The sequence below is a fragment of the Sparus aurata genome, chromosome 14 (assembly GCF_900880675.1).
Source record: "Sparus aurata chromosome 14, fSpaAur1.1, whole genome shotgun sequence".
Taxonomy (NCBI): Eukaryota; Metazoa; Chordata; class Actinopteri; order Spariformes; family Sparidae; genus Sparus; species Sparus aurata.
In genome coordinates, this window is record NC_044200.1 from 14,361,051 (window position 1) to 14,383,632 (window position 22,582).

General features: G+C 42.8%; 2 protein-coding genes across 7 annotated transcripts in view; both read right to left on the minus strand.

Moving 5' to 3' along the window:
• Positions 1–1,363: 1,363 nt before the first annotated feature.
• Positions 1,364–5,303, minus strand: LOC115595266 (E3 ubiquitin-protein ligase TRIM39-like). The gene is made up of 2 exons (XM_030439474.1): positions 5,086–5,303; positions 1,364–4,173 (listed from the first exon to the last, which is right to left on the minus strand). The coding sequence occupies exon 2, from the start codon at positions 4,169–4,171 to the stop codon at positions 2,357–2,359; it is 1,815 nt and encodes a 604-aa protein (XP_030295334.1). The 5' UTR covers positions 4,172–4,173; positions 5,086–5,303; the 3' UTR covers positions 1,364–2,356.
• A 5,435-nt stretch (positions 5,304–10,738) lies between these two features.
• The window catches only part of LOC115595682 (ninjurin-2-like), a 34,665-nt gene continuing 22,821 nt past the window's right edge, over positions 10,739–22,582 (minus strand). The window contains exons 2-5 of one of the 6 annotated variants that reach the window (XM_030440453.1): positions 15,190–15,326; positions 14,984–15,063; positions 14,554–14,754; positions 11,246–11,476 (exon numbers count right to left, since the gene is read on the minus strand). In XM_030440453.1, the coding sequence (XP_030296313.1) occupies positions 14,600–14,754; positions 14,984–15,063; positions 15,190–15,326 (372 nt within the window). In that variant the 3' untranslated portion in view covers positions 11,246–11,476; positions 14,554–14,599. Of the gene's footprint in view, positions 11,477–11,743; positions 12,763–14,070; positions 14,270–14,553; positions 14,755–14,983; positions 15,064–15,189; positions 15,327–22,582 lie in introns of those variants that run through there. The other 5 variants (XM_030440450.1, XM_030440454.1, XM_030440455.1 and 2 more) reach the window with 5 other exon arrangements.

Sequence of the window (22,582 nt, forward strand, 5' to 3'; positions counted from 1 at the left end):
GAGGGGCCTGAGGGGAGGGGCAAGTAGAACGTGGTTTGCATATCATTTGAGAAGGTAATGACAGCAGCCTGTGGGAGGGCGGGGCTGGACGGTCCAGCTACAATTCACCATTTAAGGGCCTGTGTGCTGGCCGTCTCTGGGCAACTCAGAGTCCAACTACCTCATAGACTTTTCTTCAAGCTCTCTCCTGATGTGTCCAAGTCTCTGTGTATCTGGTTCTGTACCGGAGCTCCCGAGCTCCGGTCTCTATGCGTATGGAGTGTGGTAGTAGTACCGGGGCGCCGAGCACGGAGCATTAGCCACAGTTAGCACAACAGTAGAACAGCCTGTCGCTCCGAGCTGGGGCTGCAGCGCCGACAGCAGTGCTCCGTCTGCTCCCCGAGCTCTGTGCCACCGCACCGCTACAGGAGACTGGAGACCAGAGCTCCCCTATAAACTCAGTTCATGTGAATAATATCACTATTCCTACAATGACTCCTTTGAGTCGAAGCGAATAAACTCAACAAGTCAGTGTGCCGGGAAAGTCAGCTGTGATTGTGCTACTGTGGTTCATAGTAAAGTACAACAGACGGCTGTAATCAAGTAACAGACACATATTTTCATAACTGACTGACTTTTCTCCAAGCACTCTCTTTTATTGTCCGGTCTCTGTATGCGTGTACAGCGGTGCGGTGGCACAGAGCTCGGGGAGCAGACCAGAGTGCTGCTGTCGGCGAGGCAGCCCCGGCTCGGAGCGACACAGCTGTGGCTAATGCTCGTTAGCTCCATACTACTACCACACTCCATACGCATATAGATACCTGTGCCACCGCTCCGGTGCAGAGCAGACCAGAGCGCTGCTGTCGGCGCTGCAGCCCCGGCTCGGAGCGACAGGCTGTTCTACTGTTGTGCTAACTGTGACTAATGCTCCATGCTCGGCGCCCTGGTACTACTACCACACTCCATATGCATACAGAGACCGGAGCTCGGGAGCTCCGGGACAGAACCAGATACACAGAGACTTGTACACATCAGTAGAGAGCTTGAAGAAAAGTCCGCGAGGTAGTTGGACTCTGAGTTGCCCAGAGACGGCCAGCACACGGGCCCTAAAATGGTCAATTATGGCTGGACCGTCCAGCCCCGCCTTACTGCAGGCTGCTGTCATTACCTTCTACCTCCTAAAAAGCATTTTGTTAAGTGGCTGTGTCCGAATCGATAAAAACAATGGTGCCAGGATTAAGGTCCACCATGCTATCATAGGATACAGTGAGAAGAGGGTCCTTGACACATTTCACAATTGAAGCTGCTACTTTGTGTGTGCAGGAATTGAAACATTGGTGCTTTGTTGCCATCTTGTGGTAATATCACCAATTACAGTATGAGAATCTGAGAAGCTAGTTTTTAATAAATGCACTTTTATTAAGCAGTATAATACACATAAGTACCATATAATACACAAAACATAACAAACATGTTCTTGTGAAGATCATTTATCAGACACTGTTTGGCTGTGCATGTCAAACAGATTTTCTTGGCGTTCAAAAAAAGAGTGACCAAAACATAGTATGACGTATATAGTATGCTCCCATTCGTTATACTAAAATTAAAAGAAGTCCCTGATAAACAAGGTTATTGATTCTTAGCATAAAAAAATTAGTGTTCATTAAGCTGCATCAACTGCAGGTCAACAGATAATTTGCATTGCTGATTATTGTCATTGATGATTATTTTTCTCCACTAATCAATAACACAAAATCTTTAAAAAGTCCACCGTAATTTCTACAGAGCCTGAATTAACCAACTTAGGTTATTTGTTTTGTTTGAACAACACTTACAAACTAAAAGGTATCTGGTTTCTATCACATAAGCCTGAGAAAACAAACAAATGTGCACATTTAAAAACATTTCTTTTTGCACTTTTTCATTTAAGAAAATTGATGAGTTGACAAACTGTCTCACCTCTAAAAGCTGTATATCTATATGTGTATTTGAAAGTAAAAAAAAAAAAAGAAATTTGAATTTGAAACAGACCAGAACAAAAAAAAAAAAAAAAACTAGAATTTGAAACAGACCAGAACACTGGTTAAACAATAGTGCCATCTCCTGGTTGGATACAGGCATCTCCTCATACAAACCTATTTACCTTCGTCTACCTTGTTTCCTGACGTGAAATGAACCTCATCACCAGCTTTCAGGTAAATTATCTAACCTGCTTTGTTGATTTCAAATCTCTGACTTTTTGGAAAAATAGAAAGCTAAATACAGTGTAAATGTAATGTAGGAATATATTTTATGGACATATATATTCCACAATGTTCATGGCCAAGTGCTAATGTATGAAATCACGAATCACAAATCTGGCATGAGATGTTACACACTAATGCTTACCCTGGTATATGTGGCACCTAAAGTTGTATGGGGCCACTGGAGTGATTGCAAGAAATTCATTGGGAACCTCCCTGTTCATCCCTGTCTCATACATACCGAAAATAGGGTAGAGCTTTGTCCTGCCACTCAACGGAGCACCAGCCATAGAGAAGAGAAAGGTGTTCAGCGCTGGTGTGGTCTCAGTGAAAGTACAACCTGTGTAGGAGTAGATCAGGGTCCTTGCGTCCACATCATAGAAGGAGACTTCTCCTTTCTCATAATCGACAAACACCCCGACTGTCTGGGGCCTTTGCCTCAGGTTCAGGGGAGGCTCAACAAAATTACCTCTATATTCCTCTTGGTATCCGTTGATCAGTTTAATAAATAACCAGCCTCCGTTTTCTGGCATGGGAAAGTTGAACATCTCCCTGTCAATGGACTCTTTGACAACTCCCAAGACAAAGCATTTACTCCCGCTGACTTGAACCTCGTAGTAGAACCTGCCTGAGGAAAAGCCCTCCTTCCCAAGGACAAAAGGATGATTTGTAAATCTTCTCCCAAATAAAGCATGAAGAGCCAGTCGGCCGTCCTGAAATCTCAGTTGTTTCCCATCCTCAGACACCTCGAGTTTGGAATTGGCTGTATAGGCGTCCATGGTCACATCCATCGCATGGCACTGCTGGATCATCATCAGCTCGTCCTGAGGCGGATTCCACCCTTCTTTAATGAACTCATCCATCGTCAGTCTTTTGGCAGCATCAGGTTGTGCAGCGGCCTCACAGCCATCAGACAACCTGACCTCGTGGATAAGCATCTGCATCTCATTACTGAGAGACTTTTCCATCTGAGCCAACGCTTTTTTCACCAGCCCCACGTAACCGAGTCGACTGACGTTGAATGTGTGTGCAGGAGAGTGCAGAGATGGGCAGCTCTGCAGGAGGTGCAGGTGATCCTCTGTTTGTAAAAGGCGCTTCATTTCCAATTGCCTCCTCCTCAACTCGGCGACGTCTTGCTCAAGTTGTGCCACGTGGTTTTCAGCCTGCCTCTCTGCTTCTTTGTGCTTCTCCTTGATCAACTCGATCAGCTCAGCCTGGCTCCTTTGCAGAGAGGCCACCAGAGCGGTGAAAGCCTCAGCAACGTCTGCTATCTCTTTCTCTGACTTTTTCTTGTTCTGTTCAGCTGAGTGTTTGATTTCCCTAATACTCCCAGATTTCTTGTTTTCCATCATTTCGATCTCTGACATCACATCGACCATCCGGGCTTTCCTCTCTCTGAACGCACGCTCTAACGGGACGGCCTCATGCGTCGCGTGGTCGTCTCTCAGGCACATGAAACAAACACACGTCTGGTCCACTTGGCAGAAGAGCTCGAACAACTTGTTGTGCTTCGTACACACTCTGTCCTCCAGGTTTGACACTGGGTCCATCAGCTGGTGCTTCCTCGTGAGACTCTGGTGCTGCTCCAGGTGAGGCCGACAGTACGAGACCAAACACACCATGCACGTCTTCTGGGCCTTGCCTTTCAGCCCCGGGCAGACATCACAGGGTACCTCCCCTGGTTTGGCAGGGACATCGTCTTCACCCCTCATCCTCATGCTGTTGAAACGCTCCACCATGTCCCTGAACTCTGTGTTGACCTGAAGCTCTGGTTTGTTTCGGAACTTCTTCTGACAGAGGGGACACCGCGCCATGCCGCTGCTGGCCCAGTACCCTGTGATGCAAGTCTTGCAGTAGTTGTGTCCACATGGAGTCGTCACAGGCTCAGAGAACACATTCAGACAGATTGAGCACTGGAGCTGCTCTTCCTGGCTGTTGGCTGCCGCCATATCTAGACGAGAGAAGAAGGATTTAATTGTAACGATTTTAAATTTAAAACCTGGGAAATGAGAAAAACAAGCAGGTTCCTCACAATTTTTGCCAGCATTTTATGACAGTAAAATTGTACAAAAAAGGGCACATCAATTAAAGGGCTCGCTTGTAGTATTTTCACTTATCATTATTATTATTATCATCATTATTCACTGCATAGGTCAAATAGGACACACCTCTATTTAATGGTATTCATGCTTATCTTATCCTGCATAAATCATAGTATGAAAATGTTTCAGTAGCTTCCAGGTCAATTAACATGTTGACTCAAAGCAAGTCTTCCTATACTGGTTAAATGAGACACACTGGTTTTATTGGATTTTCAGTGGAATTTCTATTTTTCGTGAATATATTAAAGAAAAATCACAATTTTTCATGAATTCATCGGCTGTTTTTTTCACCCATTGACTCAAAATGAATGTCCACAATGTCTTTGGTAACTCATTGAATGAGACACACCTTTTTTTATTGGATTTTGGTGGAGTCGAACAGAAGTCCAACCCTCAGTTATTGACTGAAGACAGTTTCCTGTCTAGTTTTAAGTCTAACTATGTGTGATCCAAACAAAAGTGTCACTACACATAGGCACCAATCAGCTCCAAATGGCCCCAAACATGCTCCTAAACACTTTCTGGAGTAACAATTTTGGCATTTGAACATTTGACACTCAGTCAAATTGAGCTCAACATCAAATACGTCAAACAATATACTCTCTTGTTATTGTGACGTTACGTTTTAATCTGGACACATCTGTTTGATCCTCTGAAGTTATATTTAGATCAGTGTATCTGCGAACACAATCACATGAGCAAAACAGGAAATTGTTGTTGCCAGAAGATCAAAATACCGAGTCAGAGCACTTTGACTTTACCTGGTGAGCTGTCTGACAGAAGGAGAGAAGCTTCCTTTCAGCTGTGTAGTTTCATTTCTCTGGAATGACACAAGATCCCTCCCTGCCTCACTTCCTCTCTCCCTCCCTTTGCAGGAAGTAGTGAGTCAGTTTGACTCTGCGCCTTTTCTCTCACAATTGCATTATTTTCAAGAGAGTCATCATCAACACACTGTACTTCTCTTCAAATTCAGAGAGGTTTCGCTTTGACAAGAAGGCTCCAGATGGACACAGCTTATCTCTGCACAGCACCCCGCGTTTTGTGATTAGCAGATGTACTTTGCCCATCTGCGTGCCCATGGGCAGGGACGTGCACATGATATAGAGGGGCAGGGGCTCAAAGTCAGAAAAGGGCAGTACATGCGCGCGTATAGCATGCCAATTTTTTTTTCAGGCCTAAATAACACAATATGTAGATTAATGTAAAATTGATAAACAAAGTACATATAGAAAGCTAACTACTTAGCTGTGTATCCTGTATAGCTGTGAGCAGTGATGTGCACGGGGGGGGGGGGGGAAGCTAAAGTGCCCTCTTGGGAGGCAAAAACGCATGCTAAAGTGCCCTCTTGGGAGGCAAAAACGCATGCTAAAGTGCCCACCTGGTTGGCAAAATACAACTTCCCTCTTGGGTGGCAAAAACGCGTGCTAATGTGCCCTCTTGGGAGGCAAAAATGTGTGCTAAAGTGCCCACCTGGTTGGCAAAATACAACTGCCCTCTCGGGTGGCAAAAACGCGTGCTAATGTGCCCTCTTGGGAGGCAAAAATGTGTGCTAAAGTGCCCTCTTGGGAGGCAAAAACGTGTGCTAAAGTGCCGATCCCCGAGTGCGACCTGACAGGCAGGCTTGAGGAGCGGTTCACCATTACTCTCCTGCCTGTCAGGTCGCACACTTTTTGTCTGCCAGGACGGCGACGCGCAGGAGATGCAGCAGCTAACGTGAGTAGTTCAAAAACCTTCTTTTTCATAAACTCTGTGTACACAAACAATGTTCTCAATGCTCTTGTTCAAGAGTAGAAACCCTAGTGATGTTACGAGCAAAGTTTCATGTTGTGTCGAGCCTTCTTAGTGTTTTAAAAATAGCGATTTTGATGCTAGTGTATCGTGCCCCTAGCACTCTCGTTTGAAATTAACGTGCCCAAAACCGAAACTACGGTAAATCTTAAAAGTGCCTCTTTCGTCGTAATTATGCTTTTACACGAAGGTAGGACTCATATTCAATCCCAAATAAAGCCTTGGTTGCTTTTTGGCGAGAGTTTCACTTTAAGGCATGCAAGCTTTCCCAGAGTCATTTTATGGTCTCAACAAGTTAAACCCTGTTTATGTTCAATACACTTTGTATGGCCATTAGCCCATATTTTATGTTTTTTTAAATGTATTTATTTATTTATTTTTTGCAAACGGCCGATGGGCTAATAAACTTTCTAGATTTTATTTCCAATTTCCAATTTCAGCTAGGTCAGTTAGATTCATTGTATTTAGTAAATGATGGAAAAAATTGATAGAAGCTAGATAGATGGTAACTTAAGTTTTAAGAACACATTCCCATTGTTAAAATAAGTCCATTCCATCCATTTAAGTATTCAGTTTTAGACACACTCTCTCTCAAATGGTCACATGTCAGTGGGGACTTAATACTGACTGAGGTGCAACCCAGCATCCTACTGCTGTGTGAGGTAGGTAGCTAATATAGCAAGCTGTCTATTAAGTTACCAATTTTGCATTACTAAATACTAGTGTATGTAGCCTTGAAGTGCTATTATTAGGTAGAGATGCCTATCGCATGTTTAAGTCTAGGCTGAGGAGCTAGCCTAGCTAGGTCTTGCGGGAATAGCTTTTTAAAGCTAGCCAGTAAAATTAAAAGTGGGGTTAGCATTGCATATCAGGGTTTCCGCCAGGTTTAAGTTGAACCCCCACCAGGCTAAGCATTTGGGATTTTTTATTCTATTTTAATTTTTAAAAATGCTTTTCTTTAAAATGCCTTTTTAAGTGCACACCTCAGTTGGAAACATATACAGTGGCTTGCAAAAGTATTCACCCCCCTTGAACTTTTCCACATTTTGTCACGTTACAACCACCAACGTAATTGTATTTTAATGGGATTTCATGTGACAGACCAACACAAAGTGGTGCATAATTGTGAAGTGGAAGAAAAATGATTCAAGGTTTTCAAACATCTTTAAAAATAGAAAACTGAAAAGTGTGGTGTGCAAAAGTATTCACCCCCTTTACCCTGATAAACTTAAATAAAATCCAGTGCAACCAATTGCCTTCAGAGGTCCCCTAATTAGTAAATGGAGTCCACCTGTGTGTAATCTAAACTCAGTGTAATACATCTGTGAAGGCCTCAGAGGTTTGCTAGAGAACATTGTTGAACAAACAGCATCATGAAGCCCAAGGAACACACCAGACAGGTCAGGGATAAAGTTGTGGAGAAGTTTAAAGCATGGTTGGGATATGAAAAAATATCCCAAGCTTTGAACATCTCACGGAGCACTGTTCAATCCATGGGATGGGAAGATGGATGGAGCCAAATACAGGACAATCTTGGAAGAATACCTGTCAGAGTCTGCAAAAGACTAGAGACTGGGGCCGAAGTTCACCATTCAGCGGGACAACGAGCCTAAACATACAGTCAGAGTTTCAATGGAATGGTTTTGATCAAAGCATATTCACGTGTTAGAATGGTCCAGTCAAAGTCCAGACCTAAATCCAAGTGAGAATCCTTGGCAAGACTTGAAAATTGCTGTTCACAGACACTCTCCATCCAATCGGACTAAACTTGAGCTATTTTGCAAGAAGGAATGGGCAAATATTTCAGTCTCTATATGTGCATCGCTGGCAGAGACTTACCCCGAAAGACTTGCAGCTGTCATTGCAGGGAAAGGTGGTTCTACAAAGAATTGACTCAGGGGGGTTAATACTTTTGCACACCACACTTTTCAGTTTTTTATTTTAAAAAATGTTTAAAAACCATGTATCATTTTCCTTCCACTTCACAATTATGCACCACTTTGTGTTGGTCTATCACATAAAACCCCATTAAAATAAATTTACATTTGTGGTTGTAACATGACAAAATGTGGAAAAGTTCAAGGGGGGTGAATACTTTTGCAAGCCACTGTATGTCCATGCTTCGTCATAGTTTGTTTCTTTTGAGGTGTCAAATAAATATTTTAAATGTGTATTGTTCCCTGTGTTTTTATCACAGAGCCCTATTGGGTGAAGAAAACACACTAAACTCCAGAAGACTATTAAGACCAAGAAATACTATGAAACATTACTGTTGCAATGACTTTTATGTTGGGCCCCTTTTTGATCTATATTGAGCCAGAACTATATCTTACAGAACCAGTTTGGATTATCTGGTGCTAATATGGTGTTAAAATGCACTAGAATATAGGAAATGGCATCTACTTAATTGAAAATGGTCTGGGGGAGGACTCCCAGACCCCCTAGGGTTTTATTTCCTTCATACATCCAATGTTGAATCTACACAGTTCTCGTGGATGCTGATCCTAACTACAAATTAACTTGAGTAGTCTGTCTAGTTAGTCTGTTTTAAGGCTATATAATGTGCCATTTGTATAACATATAAGCATGTCTAAAGTGCCCTCGGCAACACACGGAACTTAGTGCCCTCTTCAGTGGCGAGAACGCGCTGTATGTGCCCTTTTTTTTCTTTTCACCCCTGCCCTTCAAAAAGTCTGTGCACGCCACTGGCTGTGAGTGCCATTTCTTTTGTGTCAACATGAGTTTATTCACATAGTCATAATACTGATGTTTGGAAGACATGCAATTCAGCTGCAATTTTTTAAAAGCAAATGAAACACTGGTTTATTCTTAGGCTATATATTGGAGGGCAAGTGCAAACTAGAAATACAGGCTGCAGATCTAAAAATGTGACAAAACCAAGAAATGACTACTGTGACTGTTAGTAAGAACAGCAATGTTTACATCAGCAAAGTCACAATAAACTCAATATCTGGAAGAAGTTTAAGGTTTGTGGCAAGATAAACACAACGGGAATGTATGTATTCATTAAAAAAAACACACCAAAAGGGCACTTTTTAATACGAGGCAAAAAGGGCAGGGGCTCATCAAACATTGATTCTTTGGGATTGCAGGTCGGGTCGGCTGCCAGATGTGACTGTAAGAAGTGTAAGAAGTGACCGTCAGTGTTAACTTTATGTTGTCCATGCTCGATCCATTGCCCCTAATCACCGATCAGCCACAACATTTAAACACATGTCAGGTGATGTGAATGACATTCATCATCTCATCAAAATGCGATTTTCTGCTGGGAAACCTTGGGTGCCAGTATGAATGAATGAATGAATGCCAGTTGAAACAAACCACCTATCCAAAAACTGTCGTGGACCAAGTACACCCCCTCATCAAATAACACCACCCGAAGGCAGTGGCCCCCCAGCAGGAAAGTGTGCCCTGACACACTGCGAACACTGCTCAGGAACAGCTCAAGGGTCCAAGGTGTTGACCAGGCCTCCAAATGACCCAGATCCTAATCTGTATGAGCAACTGTGGGACATGCTGGAGCAGGTCTGATCCACGGTAGCCCCACCCCCCAACAAAAAACGCCCTGGTGCCAGACTCCACAGGACACCCTCAGGGGTCTTAAGTCCATGTTTTGACAGGTCAGAGCTGTTTTGGCTGCAAAAGAGGAACCTTTACAACATTAAGTAAGTGGTCATAATGTTATGCCTGATCGGTGAACATCTAAAGCTACCATTATCGTATATTGACTGGTGAGCTGGACACTAACAAGATGAACCAGCAGACAATATATTTACTGAACAACAAGTTGACTGTTTGACTCACACACCTCATTTACACACACCCCTACTTGACCCTTTCTTTCTATTTATCTGGTTGTTTATATTGTATTATTGTTGTTTTTTTAATACTTATATTGATACTGATTTATATTAATGATTATATTGGCATTTTATATTGTCTAAACAAAGAGCTGCTAACAGTGTTTCATTGTCTCTGAAACAATGACAATGAACATCTTTTCTTATTCTATTCTATGTGAAATGTGCAAAAGTGCAGAACAGTCACCTACAAATAAAATGGGTCTTACATAATAAAAATGATGAATGCTAAGTATTTAAAATGTAATTAGAATGCTAATATATATAAATGTATATATTTATGTAAATGTGTATATATATGTATATATATAACAATATGAGACAAATTAAATAAAAAGTAATGACACACTGTGAAACTGGACTGGTACTGAAATGTTTAAACTAGTAGTATAGACACGTCAGTCTGATTAGATAATAACAAAATTTGTCGCTCTTATTTTGTGTGATTAACACTGATATAACATATCACACCCCACGCCCCCTGCTGCCTTTTCCTGTTCGTCTGGGCCTTCCTGACACGTGCGCAGCAACCAGTGTTATGAATGCTTTCACCGAGTCTGTGGAGTTAAAGGTAAAGGCCGCTCTTTTCAGTGCCATGCAACTTCAAGAGCTCCATCAGGTCTTGTCTTAGTCCTTCGTGGATATGTGATTACTAAAAATGGGAAAGCCATGGAGCAGAGGAAAAAGTGCAGATCTAGAATATACATCAAAGGAAACTTAAAGGGTTTACAGAAATAAATAATTCTCCCCGCTTTATCTCTTTATTTGCCAAGTCAGCCAACACAAAGTTATCAGCACACTTAAATGCAATCTAACACAGTTACATGGACAAGCAGGTTGCTCTACAGCTTGACCTTTGACCTCACCGTGATGGGGGATTCCCCCAGTTTACTCATTAAAGTGCCAAACTTTCAGAATCATATTAATAATTCACACTTTTTAAAAAAAAATCTTGTGTTTGTTGTGTGTCTGTTGTGTTTGTAGATCAGATGAGGCTGATGAGAGAAAAGGAGCGCTTCGTCTTGGACACTAGATGTCACCATTACCTCATGAAAAGTATGGCAAAGGGGGTCACTGTGTATAGTGAGAGGACTGTACATCTTACTGTATATATGTTAAAAACATATTTATAGACTAAACTGAGAGTAAGGCGTTTGATTGTTATTGTTTCTAAGCTATGAAGTTATGTAATCAGCAAATAAGCTTTTATTAAGATGTAAGGCAGCAGTTCTTTTGAAAGCAATTGGTTTGTATAGCTGAGATGAGACGCCAAATGTTGTTTTGAGCTTGCAAAAAGGGTGTCTTTGTGCATCTGCGCGTCAATGAATGCGCATCATGAGCCAGGGGAAGTGTCCGGTGCGCTGCATGCCGAAGGTGCTGATGAAGAAGTTGAGTCCCGTGGTGATGAAGACAATGACGGTCGTGACGTTGTTCAGGTAGTCCAGACGTTTCTGCAGGGCGCTGTTGTTCAAGTCCCGACGGCCTGTGACACACACACACACACACACACACACAAAACACACATGGTGGAGAGAGAAAGGGTTCAAACTACGCTCTATTCTGGACACACTGAGAGAGACTTCCTGTTGGGTCAGGGTGCAGTACATCTTGATTCCCCTTAAAATTGAATGGACAACTGATGGCTTCACATGCATGGACACACTTCCACACCACGCCTTACTCTGCCCTGTCACCTTGCATTCACTCCACAGCAAAAAAACACCAACAACACAATAAGCGTAGCATAGGCTTCTGTTAAATCACTACATTTATTCAGCTTTCTGGAGGAGAATGTGTACGTACATATCAGATGGATGTCTCATATTTATATTACCGTGTTTTATTCTCTGGTATCGAACCTCAAAATCAATTTGAATGCCTAAAAAGTTTTTCAGGTATGTGATATAAAAATACATGAAAACACATCTTGCGTGTAGAACAGTTTGAAATACAGATAATGAAACACGTTTTTTTGAACAAACACGTTATTGCAGCAGGGAAACCCAATCGCCAGGGTAAAAGTTGGCAAAGTACGTTTCTGGAAAACCAAAGATAACTTAAAACTGTTTCTTTGGGGTCAATTTTCAATTTGTCACAATGCTCTGGTTAGGCGTAGGCACAGATATCACTTGGTTAATGTTAGGAAAACATCATGTCTGGAATTAAAATATTCGTTTCGGTTGTCTTAGACATGGCAGGAGAATGTCCCGAGGTCTTGAGAAAAGAACCCGGTGCCGTCGCCATAAACATGGCTGCAGATGGCCCGACTTCCTGTCAACATTTTCTGTTTTGGTGCCACAAGTAAGGCTGGAAATTGTCTCCAGAAACTTGGAGAAACATTTTATCCTGGTGACTGGGCTGCAAATAAAACAATGCATATTTACATAGTTATTTAGTTGGTTAAAGTGAAAGTATTTTAGTTGGATTACAGCTTGAGAAACTTTTCAAATCCTAGAAAATAAATAAAATGTGATGTTTGAACATGTGTGAATTGTTTGTTTCAGCTTTGTACAAACTCAAACTAATTCCAACTTTAAGTCGTGCGTGCGGATGAAATACTGGTGTGTGTGTGTGTGTGTGTGTGTGTGTGTGTGTGTGTGTGTCAGAAGTGGAGTCGAGCCAGCAGCCAGCGGAAGAAGCCGGTCCTCTTGGAGCCGAAGAAGCTGACGAAGAAGTTGATCACCGTGGTGGCGAAGATGACACCGGTGGCGAGGTTGTTCAGGTAGTCGAGTCGTTTCTGATTGGACACCACGTTCAGGTCCCTGCGGGCTACACCACACACACACACACACACATCCACACACACACGGACAGACACACAAACACACAATTTTCAAACACTTCAAACGCATCCACCCGCATGCTCACATACAGTTGACGCGTACAACCATCACCATACAGCCAATCACACAGTGATACACACACACACACACAAACAGCGATACAGGTCTGTCACCCACCCTCCGGCCTCTTGTCTAGTTTATGTGACATTTTGACCAGACTGATGGAAATAAAATTAAAGACGTAATCTCTTCGATCAACAAATGCAATTTAATTCTTCCCTCCAGCAAAGATCCCCAGCTGTTCCAGTCAGAGTGAACAGTTCAGCAGCAGACCCTGAGAACATCTCGTGGACAGCAATAAAATGCAGATATGGCGCCTGTTCTGGACTTCTCTGAAGTGACTCTTTGAACGATTCTGTTTTGGTTTTACTGCTCACTTTCATCAGAAATAAAACCTTGAGCCTGTGGAACTGCGGAAGTCAGCTAGATCACCAACCACAACAAACACAGTTTCCTTAAAGGTGAATTTGGTCTGGTATGTGGCACATCATGTCAAAGGAAAGACTGTTGGGTGCCAAGAAATTGAATATTTGCTCAGCGAAATGAAATATTTCTTCAACCTTAAATGAGGTTGAAAAAATATCCTTAGTTTTTTTTTTTTTTTTCTCAACATGAGCGAAAGACTTAATCGGAAGGAGTCAGTTTCAGAAGTCACGTAAGGCCAAATTAGCTACTGGAATTGTAGCAGTAAAGTGCCTGTTTTCTCATTTACTTCAATACAACTGGAATTTTTACGACGCTGATATCAAGTGGCAAAAAGAAGTTCGCTATACACTGTCTTGCCAAGAGTTAGGCAAAATGAGTGATACAATTCTCATGTCTAAAAAAAAAAATGTAGACGCAGTCAGAAGCCGGTTAAATCAAATTAGCGAGCATTACAGGTGCTGGTAGACGGATCTTTCAACATCTGCTTTTCCCTTGCTTCTTTTCCCTTGCTTTTTGCTGTGTCCGAATCAATAAAGATAATGGGGCCAAGATTAGAGGTGTAGGATTTAGGGCAATTTTGAGGGATCGTTTTTTATTTTATTTTATGTGTAGCGGCTAACATTTGAAGGTACTATGAGAGGAGCGTAATTTACACATTTCACAACTGAAGCTGCTACGTTGTGTGTGTAGGAATTGAAACATCCGTGGTTTGGTGCCATCTTGTGGTAATATCAAGTACAACAGTGTGGCAGACAAATCTCACACAGGGCAACTTTAATACTAGACTTTGGTCTTTGACTGCACATACAGTGCTTGGCTGAGCCCTCTGAGGGTGTTTCACAGGATGAAGCGCTGCAGCAGCCACCGCAGGAAGCAGCTGCGTTGCGTGCCGAAGGCGGCTTTGATGAAGTTGACGATGAGGGTGAGGAAGATGAGGCCGGTGGTCAGATTGTTGAGGAAGTTTAACAGCCGCTGGTAAGAGGGGAGGAGGGTGAGCTCAACTCGAGCTGCCTCACACACACACACACACGTACATACATTACACACACATGCAACAAGAACACAAACACACACACCACACACACCCACACACACACACACACACACACACACACACATCTAGTTGGTCCTTTGGCCCGGTCCATTCATACTAAATAAGATCTAATAAAGGCAACAGAATGCAGTAAAACCGGAGATGATTAGTACTTTAAGTAGAACAATAAGTCAGAATAAGTTCAGTGTGTGTCACAGAGACGGCTTCTGTGTTCCGAGTGTCAAAATCTTTCCCTACTTTCCAAAAACATCCCCATATTCAAGTCATTCCCTGCGTCACAAAGTCAGAAATGCATCCTGGCAAAGAGGCCGGTGCGCTCCATCCCGAAGACGGAGATGAAGATGTTGGTGACGAAGATGAGGAAGATGAGGATGGTCGCGGTGTTGTTCAGGCCGTCCAGGCGCTTCTGGTTGGTCTCTTCGCTGACGTCTCGCCGAGCTGCAACGAGCACACACGTACACAAACACACACACACAAACTACACAATGGCTATTTTTCCCCATGCTGCACAGAGAATATATTTGTATTTTCTGCCAACATTCTTTAAAAAGACTTTAACCTGCACTGCCTGCATAATAAATGTCAACATGTCAATGTATTAGTGTGTTAATATGATTGGTTAAAACATGAAGGATGGATTTCTAACGATGTGATGTGATTGGCTCACCAATGATGATGATCAGGACGCCAGCCACTATCTGCAGAGCCAGGGAGAAGGAGATGAGCGTCAGGACAGCGATGTAGTACCTGAGGAGGAGAGAGGAGTAGTTATGTAACACTTATTCGTCAATTAATAACGTAAATATGATCATTCAGGAGTCACTATATGCAACTGGTCTGTCTTTTTGCCTCGCACACACACAGACACTGTACCTGTATCCGGCTCCCTGTTCGATGACAGTCTTCATGTGTGTGATGTTAGCCAGGAACAGAGCGATGTCCAACATGCCCTCAGACACCGTCTTCTTCGTGGCGTACAGGTTCATGTTCAGATTAGAGGCTGAACCTCCCTGAAAAAGAAATGCAGATGTCACCCCCTCTAGTCAAATATATGTTGTTCCTGTCTCGTTCGTACATACTGAGTGTTTGAGTTTCACGCTGTCTTTCACATGCTTTGCTGGAGAGTTAATTTTTTACTCCGTGCGCATTTTGAAAAGGAGAGCCAGAAAACATGATTTGTGACATCAGAAAAAAGTTTGGAAGTCATAAAATATTCAGAAGACACAAGTGTGATGTATGAAGTGTTTGGCTTCCAGAGAAATTAAGGGACAGTAGATTTTAATGCGGTATTTTACTTTTTTTCTGCTTTAAAGGTGCAATATGTAAGAACTGGCCACCTGTCATCTGCTCACTGTTGCCAACAGTAGCTGCCCCTAGCCAGTTAGCTCAGTTAGCCATGCAGCTTGCAGTCTGGGAACTCGGGGACCAGTGGAGTGTTTACATCACTAGCAAAGTGGCTTTGGACCAGGACGGGATATCGCTGCAGCACCATACATAGACATTATAATATCAAAAATGCTATTTATTCACATTCTGTTGATGATTTTATTTAATTTTTAAATGTTTTCATCTAGAATTCTTCCACACAGTAGAGCCCCCATACAGTGGAGACAATATTTAGACTTTGACCCTTGGTGCTAAAGACAAGTAGGTTATTATACTGAATGCATAGCTTCTCAATGCACAACTTAAGAGAATGCCTGTCCAGTCCATATAACAATTTGTATATTGGCCCGAAAGTCACACAGCTTTGCTTCCTTTTCACTTCACTTTTTAGTTTGTTCAGTCAGGAGAGGATGAGATATGAAGATAAGTTATTAACCATCTTATTCTGTAGATAAAAGATGGAAAAAAAACATCAAACAAACCCTGATTAAAGAAACCCCTGTCATAGCACCCAGAGGTCAGATGGAAGTGCCCAGGAGAGGGCAGCAATGACCAAGAATACAACCAGAGGAAGCTGGCAGGCACAAACATGGGCTAACAGGCAGAATAAGATGAGCATTTACTTTATTTTGGCGGTCCGAACAAAACATTTCCATTTCTTTTCTGTGCTTTTATCATGAGACCTCTAACTGTGACTCATATTCCGGCAGTTGGAAATTTTATAATGATAGAGAATTACACTTTGTTGCACTTGAGAGATTTTAGACATCAACTGTGTGTTTCTGTGTTAAAGTCAATATTCCAGGAAAACTACTTCATAGAAACAAGAAAAGAAAAGAAAAAAACATTGTGTTCTGGCAGAAGAAATGCTTTAACACAATTATATAAGGTCATAATTATGACTCACAGCACATGTGGACTACCACTTCTGTCTAGATCTAATTATTTCCTCCTATAGTGCACAGACTGCAGACGCACATATTGGATTAGTTAACGCGGCGCTATAGATTAAAGTATCCCGTCCACAAATGGATCGTTTTACCCGAGGCTGTGTCGGTGCCGTCTGTTTTTCTTCAGGCCGCGCAGAGACAGAGATGTGTTTAAGGAAGACATAGATCACATGTATGAAGTCTACCATGTGCGCATGCACTCACACACACACTGGGGTTACGTTGTGCTTTCATGACCTCACTGTGCTGTAATGTGCCATGGCGCTCCAAAGTAAACAGAACGTTGACAATGTACATGTACAGTAATTGTTTAAGACCGCGGCCCCTCTGTGTGTGCAGCCTTTGTTTTTATACGATGCTTTGCTAAGTCATACACACTGGTGTTTGCTGCAGGGTGGTTTTCATGTCGCCCCCACGCTAAAAGGATATTTCTAGATTGTGTTTTTAAACTGTACGACCGATTGACCTGAAACCATGAGTCAACTCTCCAACTAATAGAAGTAGCGTCCTAAAACTGTCTGTGAATGAGGGAGTTATTATTCATTCAGTGGTCAGGTACTTAAGTCTTAATAGTAAAAAGCTTGACTGGTATATTGCAAAGAAAAAAAATGTCAAAAAAGTCACAAAAGAAAGAGTTTTTAGAGATGAAACACTTTTGTTATCCTTGATTACTCATTTAAAGCCGCTTTGCACTGAATTTCAAACATCGTGGCTTTACCGCTCTCTAGTGGCTTTTCATCGGTCTCATGCGATCAAACTGTTTTGAACAAAACGTCAGTGAAGTAGCATAAAATCTTGCAGATTGCTGCTTTAACAAATTCCGTGCTCTTCGTAAGAATTCATTCTCCTTTGCAACAATCTGCCAAGTGCTTTAGATCATATGTACATATTGTAATTCACTGGTACATTGCGGCAGAAAAGGTAAAAATGTGGCGAAGGCTTTATATAAAAGCATTAATTAATAGGTAATAAGGGCCTTATAAGTCCTTATAAGCTGCTTATGAACATTAATGAGACTGTGCAAGTGTTAATAATAGACAAATAAACATGTTTTTGTCGATTATAAGACATTTATAACCACATATATGAAACTTGTTAATAGTTTATGGAGCGTTAAAGCAACAGTAATACATATGTCCAACATCAATATTGTGGGACTGCGTATCCAACCATGTAACTGTCCTAAAACTAACCTCGAGACAGTCACAGCCACTTCACTTCGGGTGCGAGGCGGTCATAAAATATCCAGGATCTGTCTTGGTTCTTCTCGATACAACTTTTATCAGAGTTCACGTAGACATCTGAGTGACACAATACGTATAATTGAGGACAGACCGTCTGAAAATGGGAGCGGCTGTCCTTTTCTGAGAATCTGTTGATCTTTTGAACCCTCCACAGTCTAACCTCCACTTTGTTTTTCAGATGCCACAGCTGGGCATCGTTCCCCTACGTGTCCTCCTTATACCCCGACAATGCCAGCTCTTGCAGTCTTCCGTGTAGCTAACCAGCGTCCATGACCGGCAGCCCCACAAAACTACAGTGCAGCTCAGCCAGTGTGTTTACATCCACTTCCATCTTGCCCTGTGATTACTGGCAGGCTCCCTCCTGCGGGGAGACAGCCATTTGGCAGGTGCACTCTGGCAACAAATAGTTTTCATATGAGGTCTCTGCCTTATCATAACTCTGCCATGATTTCCTGAACAAGACGTCGATGTTGACATTTTTGGATGTAGCTCTTGGCCTCCGCCCAGTGCCACAAACCAAAAACCAAAACAAACTGCCGCTTGGCGTGCGAGGGGAAAGCACGTTGTTTTGGCATTTTCGGGTAACCTGCGCCTCGCAGTTTATCCAAATGTTTGCTAATCCCAGGGTTTCACTCTAAATCCAATTAATCATCCCTTTGTGGATGGCAATTTACCTGTCCTAGAGCTGTAATCCCCATGAAACGAGTACACGGGATGTATTTTTCGTCCAGGAAATCTTGATTTCATCCCCCATACAGCCTGTGATACAGTACAGTTTGATCCGGACTGGGTTGATCTCCAAGAAAGTATGAAGCAATTCCTAGAACTGTACTGTCAAAACACTATGAGCACATGTACTATGGCCTGTCTGAGTGTGTGTGTGTGTGTGAGAGAGGCAGAGAGAGAGAGCTGTGTAGGAAAAAGAGAAAAAAGAGGGAGGAAGAGAAAGAGGGAGGTGAGGAAGTGAAATAAAAAAGAAACAGGCAGATACAGAGAGACGGGGGGAGAGTGAGAGAAAACATATGTACTGTATATACACTGGCCCGCTTCCATCTTTTTCTCGACTGGGGACTCGTGTGGTCACACTTTATCAACATCAGCCTTGGGCGCGCCGCCAAAACACACACACTCACACACTCACACACACTACACACATACTGTACACACACCAAAATCAAAACATCAGAATGACCTATATACGGTTTTTACGGCCCACCTGTGCTCACTTAGTGTGATGTCTCTCTAAATGTACAGACAGGGCTTTTATCACACGTTATCTGCACTTATCTTGATTTATTCAAATGTTTGCATGGATTATGGTTCGACCCCCTTGTCTTTCTCAGGATGGGGAGGGCAGGGATTGATCCTTATTTACCGCAGAAGCCTGCAGAAGTGGTTGCAGGAGGTCGGCGGGGTTACACACATTCACCCTCAGAAGCTGTGAATTACAACCAGTTGGCCTCTGAGCTGCTCCGTCACGAAAATGTCCAGGGTCGACTGCCAGGCTCATTCCCCTAGAAAACATTTCTTTTTTTCCCGCGCTCGTCCGTGAGGAGCCATCAATTACACGTTTTTTTCCTGGTCATTCAGCGGCTACCTCTGAGTTTAAGGGTTAAACGGCCGCGGCATACGATACACTACTCTGGGCTCCAGTAGGTTTCAAGGTTTTTCTCTAAAAACCACTATAAATCTTTACGTTCATTGCTTACATCCGAATACAATAGAATGGACACGTACGATAAAACATTCATCGTGACGTGAAACCGCAAACCCAGGATTTGCAGTGAATTTATGAACGCGTGTATGCATCGCGAAGGAGGCACGAATGATATCCATTATTCCCGCTGTCTTTGAATGAACCTCAGTCTCGTGGTTGGAATCAGAGACAAGGATAACCATCAGGCAACATCAAAACTGAATCCGACTCAAACGAAAAGGCGCATCAAGAATCTCCAGAGGTATTAGTCCGCAAGTGAGCCCAGCGAGCTATGACTGGAAATGATACGGCTAACCGTTACAATTAATGGTTTGCTATATGCTAAAAGGTAAACGCCTGCCTTCACATTGAATATAAGCGAGGTCAGGGGGGTCGCCGAAGTCCTCTGGGAACCTTGAAAGCCTGTATTAAATTTAGTGACATTCCATCCAGAGGTTTTTTCAGACTCTTCAGTCTAAGTAGTGAGCTGACTGACAGACTGACTGATGTTGCTTAACTTGGCCAAAGAATGCGGTAACGATATCCTGTTACTGCAACAGTAGCAAATACCACCACCAACAATAACACTGTACATAATGTAACTCCCGACACAGAGCTGAGCTGAGTAAGTCAAATGTATTCCCGTTCGCAGATGTTCCCTTTTTGTCCTCCTGGTTTTTATGGATGTATGGTATTTATAAACCGTTCCTAGAAGTCCAGAGTCCTCGTAAAACCCCCATTCCTTAAATCCGCTGATCCACAGCCCTGGGCACGGGGCCATATCACACAATGTACATATACCCAGCCACGCACAGACACACACACACACACACACACACACACACACACACACACAACACAACACACATATCTGATGTATGTCTTTATGAGGCACATATAAGAGTATGGGCTTCCACATGCACAGGTACGCATGTGTGCCACCAATGTACACAAAAACATGCTTGCAAAAATGTCAACTGCAAATAAACACACGGCACATGGGAGGCCCCCCCTCGACCCCACAGGAAGCGCTCCTCCCCTGGACTCCAATTGGTCACCATAACAGCCAATAAGAGGGGAAGCCCAACTAGGAGTGGAGCTCAGGTTTTTTGCTTTTAGTCTCTTATTTTTACTGTCCGTCCGTCTGTCTTGACTGTTTTTTTTTCTCTCCTCTGCATTTTTCCAAGGCTCTCTCTCTCTCTCTCTCTCTCTCTCTCTCTCTCTCTCTCTCTCTCTCTCTCTCTCTCTTCTCTCTCTCTCTCTTCTCTCTTCTTCTCTCTTCTCTCTCTCTCTCTCTCTTCTCTCTCTCTCTCTCTCCTCCTCCTCTCTCTCTCTCTCTTCTCTCTCTCTCTCTCTCTCCTCCTCTTCTCTCTCTCTCATCTCTCTCCTCGTCATCTCTCTCTCTCTCTCTCTGTCTCTCTCTCTCTCTCTCTCTCTCTCTCTCTCTCTCTCTCTCCTCTCTGCCCGAAGGCATCATCTTTCTGTTTGGTTTTTATGTACTGCCATTAGGGTGAGGGAGTGGGACGAGAGCACAAAAACAGATGAAGAGAAACAGATAGCGATGCAAAGAAGAGAGTCAGTGTCGTCGGGAAGAAGAGAGCCCAGGTTGACAAAGAGATGAGTTGTGCTTTTCCTCCTGCCGGCTCACTGGCCCAGAAGCTGTGTCTGAGTTACTGCTTACTCCAGTGACTTTGGCCTATGCCACAGGTTTTGTCTGAGAGAAGTACTGTCACACAAAGTTTCTCATTTCCAGTAATCGATCCATGGTACAGTGTCCTTTTTTAAAGGATTTAAAGGACAAATCACAGGTCAGTTGGTCGATCCTCCTGAGCAGACTTGATGCCAACTGTTTCAATTTATACTCCTTAATATTTTGTTGTATCAAATCCCATTTTTATATACTCTTGCATTCTGTAACTTCTATACAGTAGTTGATAGTGTTAATGGTGGAGTACGCGTTTCACAATATGACCAGCGTTGGTCAACACTCAGTCTTCTTCTATCAGAAAAGATGTGATCAGTCTTTTCTGCCTACTTCTGAAGAAAGCTCTGCCTGCACCCATTATCATTCTACTTGTTTGTTTTTCCTCAAACCAGCGCAAAGCCAAGGATGTACCAGCTGTGCTCCTGCAAAATATTGTCGCAGGGAAGTTCTTTTTAAGGAGGTGAAAAGAAAAGGTAACAGCTGCTAGCTTGTTCACGTTTGTACTGTTAGCAGCCAGCAGGATTTCCATGTTCAGCTTGGAAGTTGTTGTTGATGTTGTTTGCTGCCCACAGTGTTCAACACACATCATTTCCAACGGAACATTGGGCCCTTATTATTAAAACACTTGCAGTTACCAACAGCAACCACAGGTGTCGCCAAACAACCCAGGCATGAAATCTCAAGATTGTAACTTTAAAGCTACACTTATTATAATTTTTACAAAGACAATAAGTCAGCTGACCATTCATAATGTAAAAGGTGTTGCTAGTGACGAACCCACAGAAGTTCCTCTCAGCTTTAAGGTGCGTTTTAGCAGCTTGTAGCTCATTGTTTTGGTTTAACCCAGGTGTTGTTTCCAGTCGCAGTCGGCACCCGAGTCAACCAAACAAAAAAAAATAAATAAACACTCTACGCTACCCTTCGAGCACCAAGCTGTAGACAGAGGTAAACATAGCGAAGCATGTAGTCAGACATTTCCTTCAGGAGTTGGTGGAGACCAAAGCAGAGCTAAAAACAAGAGTGAATCTTGGACTTTCACGACTCCACTAACGACTCCAAATGCAACTTATGTTGCTGTGTTTGTGCTGGATTTGGAAATACAGGGTCACATGTATCATGTCGTGTTTTTTTGGAGCAGAGCAATTCCAAAAACGTAAATCTAACAGCGAAAGGTGTGTGTGTTGTGAAACCATCCGACACCTTAAAAAAACACTCTGTCACTATATATTTCCTGAACCGGGCCTCAGTCGGTCAGTCAAACATCACCTCTTGACGTTTTCACTGT

Bases quoted from the DNA above. Each gene is read 5' to 3' on its own strand.
- LOC115595266 (XM_030439474.1), bottom strand. From the start codon at position 4,171: ATGGCGGCAGCCAACAGCCAGGAAGAGCAGCTCCAGTGCTCAATCTGT.